The sequence below is a fragment of the Amblyomma americanum genome, chromosome 8, assembly GCF_052857255.1.
Source record: "Amblyomma americanum isolate KBUSLIRL-KWMA chromosome 8, ASM5285725v1, whole genome shotgun sequence".
NCBI lineage: Eukaryota > Metazoa > Arthropoda > Arachnida > Ixodida > Ixodidae > Amblyomma > Amblyomma americanum.
In genome coordinates, this window is record NC_135504.1 from 69,022,482 (window position 1) to 69,029,558 (window position 7,077).

The 7,077-nt window shown below is 45.6% G+C and overlaps 1 protein-coding gene across 2 annotated transcripts in view; it reads right to left on the reverse strand.

The window, feature by feature from the left end:
- Nucleotides 1–6,708, reverse strand: part of LOC144100411 (uncharacterized) — a 45,820-nt gene extending 39,112 nt beyond the window's left edge. The window contains exon 1 of one of the 2 annotated variants that reach the window (XM_077633369.1): nt 6,599–6,708. In XM_077633369.1, the coding sequence (XP_077489495.1) occupies nt 6,599–6,605 (7 nt within the window). In that variant the 5' untranslated portion in view covers nt 6,606–6,708. The remainder of the gene's footprint in view (nt 1–6,598) is intronic. The other variant, XM_077633370.1, reaches the window with a different exon arrangement.
- Between the last annotated feature and the right edge of the window lie 369 nt (nt 6,709–7,077).

Sequence of the window (7,077 nt, forward strand, 5' to 3'; positions counted from 1 at the left end):
TTCAGTTTGTAGTGTGCCGATAGACGACCCTAACCCCGTACATTTCCGCAACCGTCTTGATTTGGTGGGAAAGACAATTAAAATACGGCATGACAAATGTTGGATTAGATTCTGAGCGTAGTTCATTTTATCTGAAATTTTTAGACTGTAAAGCAGGTTTTCGCAAATGCTGAGAATTAGATGATGGTGGTAGCCAGCAAAAAGAAAACGCTCAACTAGACATTAAAGACTGGATGGCAATGTGGTACTGATCGCTAGAGATCTTCCTTCGTCCTCTCTATTGGACGTTTTGCTCTGTGCCACCCATCGTGGTGGTGCAATTAGGCATCTATCTACCATAAGTAAGCTGGTTGATCTTTAGTGTACCGGAGAAGGAGCAATCGTCGATGCTCGTTCAACAATACAGAAGGCAATGGGCCAGTAGGCGATGCCTTCAGCATGTTGCAGATTTAAAGCCTTCTAGGTTATTGTTTTAGCGAGATTTCAAGAAAGATTTCATTACATGTAGTTTGGCACCAACTCTTTGACTTGCAATTTGAAGAAACGTACTTTTTTTTCAAGCTTTTCGGGCCTTTGCGACTCTTATGCGAATATCTTTTGGCAGTTATGCCCCATTCTCACTGCCGCTGCAGTGAGCTACGCGTCCTAGTTTTTTCTTTATTACTTGAAGCATATATATAACGGCCTCAAGAAACACGGCAAACTGGAAATCAGAAGCTCGAAAACCCTGCGGGGTCGCAGTGCCACAGAGTTCGGCGAATTGTGCTGAATTTAAGGCGCAATAGCGATTTATGATATGTAAGGAGGAACCAATAAGTAAAAATATATCAGCTAACACGCAGTCAAACGTAATTACCTCTCATCAAAAATGGCGAAAACCTCAACTGGAGAGAGCTTAACGTCAGGTACATATCGAGGAGTAACGTCAAAAGATGTCAAAACTCAGAGCGATTCGGAGCGTACGCGGAGCCGCACGGGACTACACTGAGCCACTCGGAAGCCCTCCGAGCCACTAAAACCTTTCGGAGCAACTCAAAACCACTCGGACCCAATGAGCGTACGCATCGCGCGTTCTTGCCAGCTTTCCTGTGATCTTCGTGCGTCCGGGCGTGTCATTTAACCAAAACGAACTTATGATCACACAACTTTTATTTCTGGAAAGAAAGTAAACGGAAGAAGAGAGGTTTTCGAAGGGCCAGGGTGTCATCTCTAGTGTAGAATTCCACAGGCTTCCGCCGACTGGTGTACTAGCCCGGCTAGTTTGTACTGTGTGTCATGTTCGCCTCAAGCCACGGCCGCCTGTAACTGCTCGTATGACAGGCTGCTTGCTCGCTACAGTCGTTATGCTTGCTCGCACAGGTCCATGATATATGTAAGAGCGTGGGATAAGGATAAGGTTTTGTGTTGGGCTAAAGTTGTTCCGAAGGCACAGGTTGGGATAAGCGTTTGTTTTAGCCTCCGCTACATTGCTTCTGAAGTGTCTAGTTCTGCGTGCGTTGGTGAGAAGACCATTGTCTTCACTCTGATGTGTTCGACGTGGTCCCCGTACCGTGTAGTGATAGGTATGCGGTGACGGTATGGAACCGCTAGGCTAGTTAGTTCTTGAGCTACATCTTTTATTGCTTTATTCGTCGTCAGGCCTCAGGGAACTAGGGTGCATAATATCCCGTGGTTCTCGTGAATGTTTCAGTGGTATGGTGAATGTTTTGCTAGAGAACCTGCAGGCGGTAAAGTGTAGGCCATCCTTATCTATGTAGCCATCTGCACCGGCATCACAACCAGACCGTTCCTCGGTTTTTGGTATTGAACTACACATTTCAAGTGATCCTATAAGCCTCGGTATACGCGGAAGACCCCTTACCGCAGGAAATTTGGCGGTGGACTTGGCGACCAAGATCCGAGATCAAGAAGCCTAAAAGTGAATAGTGACTAAGTACCGATAAAGCCAACTGGATGTAGGAAAAATGTGTCTGAAAGAAATTTCCTCGAAGATACGCACCCGGCAACAAAATTGGAGGGGACTCTTAAGCCGCGCCTCAAGTGTATGACGTGATAATTGTAATCTGTTTGTGCCCATATATGCAACATTCATGATTCTGTACTTGGCATTCATAGATACCAGCGAGTCCTCGTACCACTCATTGTGCAGTGGTGCAGCCGTTAAACGATGCACCACTGGCCGGTGATGACAGGTGCTGCCACCGGGGGGCTTGCGCCACCCAGGTTGCTCTTCCTGAGCAAGCTTTTCCGATTAACGAATCATTAATTTAAATGCCACCTCCTATAGTGCACAGTTCGCTCGCCATCCGACGAGCAGGTTGTGATAACGCCACAAGGTCACGTGACCTAGGTGGCCCACCTGCCTGCTAGGTTGCTTCTCTGGGGATCTTTCATGGATTTTCGCTTGTGGTCAACGACTCCGACAGCCACAGTGGCGTTTATGCGGCACGAGCAGCTTAAAGTTATTGCGTTAAATGTCCCCTGAGGAAGCGCCCTTTAGAAAACAAACTTCGAATTTAAAAACTACCAGAAGGGTGAATTTTTTGCACACCCACTTCACAAGAAATTGTCGTTTGGTGGACTTGTTCTTCACTTTGTGGATATGCGTCATTCTGAAAGATTGTGCAGTACTAGACCACACTTAGGCCATACTGTTCAGGCATGCACCAAACGATCCAGGGAAACGGTTTCCCTCGCTCACTTCCTTTCCACTGTCATTTGTTTTGGCCGGCCCGCATCTGTTCGTTTATTAGTGACTCATGCCGAGGCATGGAATCGCTCTAGCGTGCACTGTCCCATGATTGTCAGTCCTGTCCTGTGACCCCCATCAAGAGTAGACGACTCTATACAGACACATCAAGGAAGGCGTCCGCTGCGAAGTAACCATGTTGCTAGCTTTTTTTACTCCCATCTTAGAACCAAAATTATCATCATCATCAGTCACTGCAGGGCGAAGGCCTCTCCCATATCTCTCCAATTAACCCTGTCCTTTGCCAGTTGCGCCCACCGTATCCCCGCAAACTTCTTAAACTGATACGCCAACCTAACTTTCTGTCGTTCCCCGCTACACTTGCCTTCTCTTGGAATCCACTTCGTTATCCTTAAGGACCAACGGCTATCTTGCCTTCGCATTGCAGCCCCTGCCAAAGCCCATTTCTTCCTGTTGATTGTAACCAGAGCGCCATTAACTCTCGTTTGTTCTCTCACCAGCTCTGCTGTCTTCCCATCTTTTAACGTTACAGCTGTCGTTTTCATTCCCATAGCTTGCTGGTGGTCCTCGATTTAAGTTGAACCCTTTTCATCATCCTTCACGTTATCCTCCGCTGGAAATATATAATTTGTCAAAAGACTGCAGTATTTCTCGTGCAGCTTCTGGGTTCTGGCATTAGTTTTTCCCTGGCATTAAGCCAGGGTAAAGCTAGTACCCATTAGAAAATCGGCCTGTACATGGCGGCCTAGGAGACAGAACTTGCATATGGTGCATGCAAGACGGAAGCTCAAATCACTGGAGGTTACGGGACGTTTGGATGCACCCGTTTAGGGACATCTTTTTTTTCTACTTCAGAAATGCTCTCTTTCATCGGGGGTATTTTTTCCCAGTTCGTTTGTTCCGGGCACATTTTTTCACGAAGCGTAACCACCTAGTCGCGGGATCTAACACCAGCGGAGGAGAGTTCCGGGGCTGCTGAACGGAAGGGATGATCTCGTCACAATTTTGCCGTACAATACCGTGGCCTACCAGCAAGGACCCAAACTCGACAATGTGATCCCACGGTGAATATAAAGGACGCCTATGAGAGATCCAGAGCTGGGATAGCGCTAGGCTGAAGCCAAAAGCGTGAAGAGCGAGGCTGCAGTGGAGGCGAGACGCGTAAATAGCTTGCTGTAACGTTCCTTATGCAGAGCGATTGCTTGGACGTTACTGTCAATTTTAGTTCTATTACAGAATCCTGCAGCTCCCGAAGACTTTATTGCAGGGAGAAATGACAAAAAGCATTTCTGTTTATGTTTACTTGAGTTTAAGCTCCTCAAGCAACTTAGGCTATGAGGGACGCCGTAGTGAAGGGCTCCAGACATTTCGAACACCTAGGGTTCTTTAACGTGCACTGACATCGCAGAGTACACGGACCTCTACATCGAAAAAATCGACCCCCACTGCCCAGATAGAACCCGTGTCTTTCGAATCAGCAGCCGAGTGCAATAACCACTGAGCCACCGCGGCCGATAACAAGGTATTGATATTTTTGTAACGCCGAAAGGTAATATACAAAAATAATAAAAACAAATAGAAAGTAGCACGACCTCGCGCTATGTGACACAACCGATCCGATATGAATGCGGGGGACCGATATACAGAGGGACATTCAACAATCGACGCCACTACGAAATCTGCTGAGATAATTCATCGTCTGCGAAAAAAGAAGCTTTAAATGTGTACTTCATTTATGTAGATTCAAGGATTTTCTTAATGATATTAAGTAGCCCGCATTATAAAAAACGAAGTTGGAATAAATTGAGATCATTTAAATGCATACTTAAAAAGCACATGTCACGCATTATTTCTCACCTGCTGCCTTTTCTCAGCAAGAAGCCTAAGCCTAAACCTTCAATAAATTACATGACAGTAGTTGACATGTTGCAGCCCAAAGGCAGAAATCTGGCTGCGCTATTGTGGACGCCGTCTAGTAGATTAAAGGGAACATGAAGCACTTCGAAAAAATTGAGTTCCATGTGGCATTTTATAGTTTTTAGCCCGCTGAAAAAGAATATCGCATTCGAAAAGTGTGGAAATAAACGCAAAAAGTTGTTTTCTGGAAGAAAACGGACCGCAGCGTCTCAGGGCGCCGAGAGAAGGCCGCGAATGGCCGGGATCGTCGTGACGTCATCTACGGGGATCTCCGGCCAGCATTGACTGTGTTGCTGCGTAGCGCTTTGCTTCACCCTACTTGAGAACTGCGTTTTGCTAATTATGGATCCTTCGTTCACCAAAGCGCGGGCCGAAAAGCCGCAAGCAAAGCAGGACAGCCGGCAGACTACCCGTGAATGGCGTCACTTCAGCCAGTTCCGTCCCCCCTTTCGGCGCTTCCGGAAGCGAAGAGGGCCGGTCGGCGGTGGGTTTTTAACAAACGATTGCGGCTCATTTTGCGAACAGAATCGAGAAAAAATTTACAAACATTATTTTCAAAGTCCCTTGTTCCCAACCACCGCGTTTCATGCTATTTGAAAACCGTTTCAGTTTCCCGTTAAGTGAAAGCAAAATCAGTCTTATGTTACTCAAGCGCATTAAAGAAAAGTGTCTTACGTGGTCAACATCCAACAGGTATTTTGTTTTACGATCTGCGTTACTGAAACTGGCGCTCAAAAAATGAACTCGGATTAAAATCTCGATTTAAAGTGGATTAAAATAGACGGAGCTTGCCTTGGGAAGGTTAAATTAGATCAGGGGTAATCGCCAGGCTACTTAAATTCCGAGAATCTTAGGAAAGCAAGAGCATTGAAGTAGTATAAGGGCAGGAATAGGAGTAGACTTTCCAGAAAACGACACAAACATGCATTTTTACGTGTTTCGGAGCATTTTAAAGGCAATATTCTAGGACAAGGACATGAAGTGTGGTAGTACTTATGCCCTGTCCGGTGCAATTTTCAGTATCCTCGTGGTCGCATTGTTACTTCCTCCAGTCCTGGGCATTTTCACTCCGCGAATTCAATCACGTGTGTGCTAGACTGCCTGCACATTGTTAGTGCTCTGCTTTGCGATAACAGTCAGGCTTTGCCCCACTCACCAGTAAAGAAGTCTGCACATTCTTTCTGTGAAACCGCACTCCCTTTATCCTCCTCTACACTTGCCTCTCGAGTCACGATTGTACGCCGCTCAGTAGGATATGCTATGTTACAGTGTGCAGAAACTTTCCTTTTCGTAGAAACATTGCAATTCTCAATCCTGTCCCCCACACATATTTGACAAACATGAGGCCCCAGATTACGTAAAGCTCAACTCTGAAAACAGGCTCAAAATCCTCTCAAAGCCCCGTTCTTTTTGGGCGATATGTGTGTCGCTTAGGACCGATCAATATATGATGGGCTTTGAAGTCGTTTTCAGAAATTTTTCAGATTGAGATTGTAGCGTAATCCGGGACCAGGTGAGTGAAAAGATGTTTAAAGTACAGGCGTCTGTCTTTATAGATTTAAGATTCTCATCCTTCAGTGGCTCTGTAGGGGTCGCTAGGGCGACACTGTTTATGGTTAGCAATTTTATATTTCCGTTACCCCTGCCATGTCAGTCAACTTTGCTGACTCAAGCATCAAATTTAAATTCTTTCTCTCAGCATTATTGTTCACACTGCGATAAAATATGCGACCAAAGGAAGAACATGCCCTTCAGCACATTCGGCTTTCATCGATTTGGCAAGGAGCATAAAACAGTAAACATTAAGTGTTCATGTTGGCCACGTGTACGTCTGTAAACAGCGGCACTTTTTCGCTCCGCCTCCATAATAAAAACCTTGCGATACACATACACAAAGGACGACCACGAATCGTTCACAATATAAGCTGGCTGTCTATGTCATCAATAGTCACGCATAAAGTATGACATCACCTTTCATCGTCACGTAGCCCTCAGTGCCTTGCGGAATCTGATACGCCTCGGTACAGATGGCAGTATTACATCATAAAATCTGCTAATTCCGAAATTAAGCATGAAAACAAATGCATATTTTTCAACTAGATGGCTCGTTAAAATCCGCCAGGCCGATTTCATAAATAGAGAAGAGCTTAGAAACATGTGGCCCTGAGTGAACTCGTCTTGCTTGGCGAGTTCGGTGCAATACTAAGTAGAGTCGTTTCTCTACTGGCCCGTCTGCCCCAACAACAAAAGAATAAAGCTTTCAGAATGATGTACCTCGCTCGAGCACTAAGGCTATTCTGCAGAAACGTGTGTTGAAAAGCATTTGTGGTATACTCTTTCTAGCCCCATTAAAATGAAGAAATAAGGAATATAGAGCGCAGCCGCCAAATGGAATCTACCTTATTTTAGTTTTCTTGTTAGTACCATGTCACGCTCTTGAAGCATTGCTC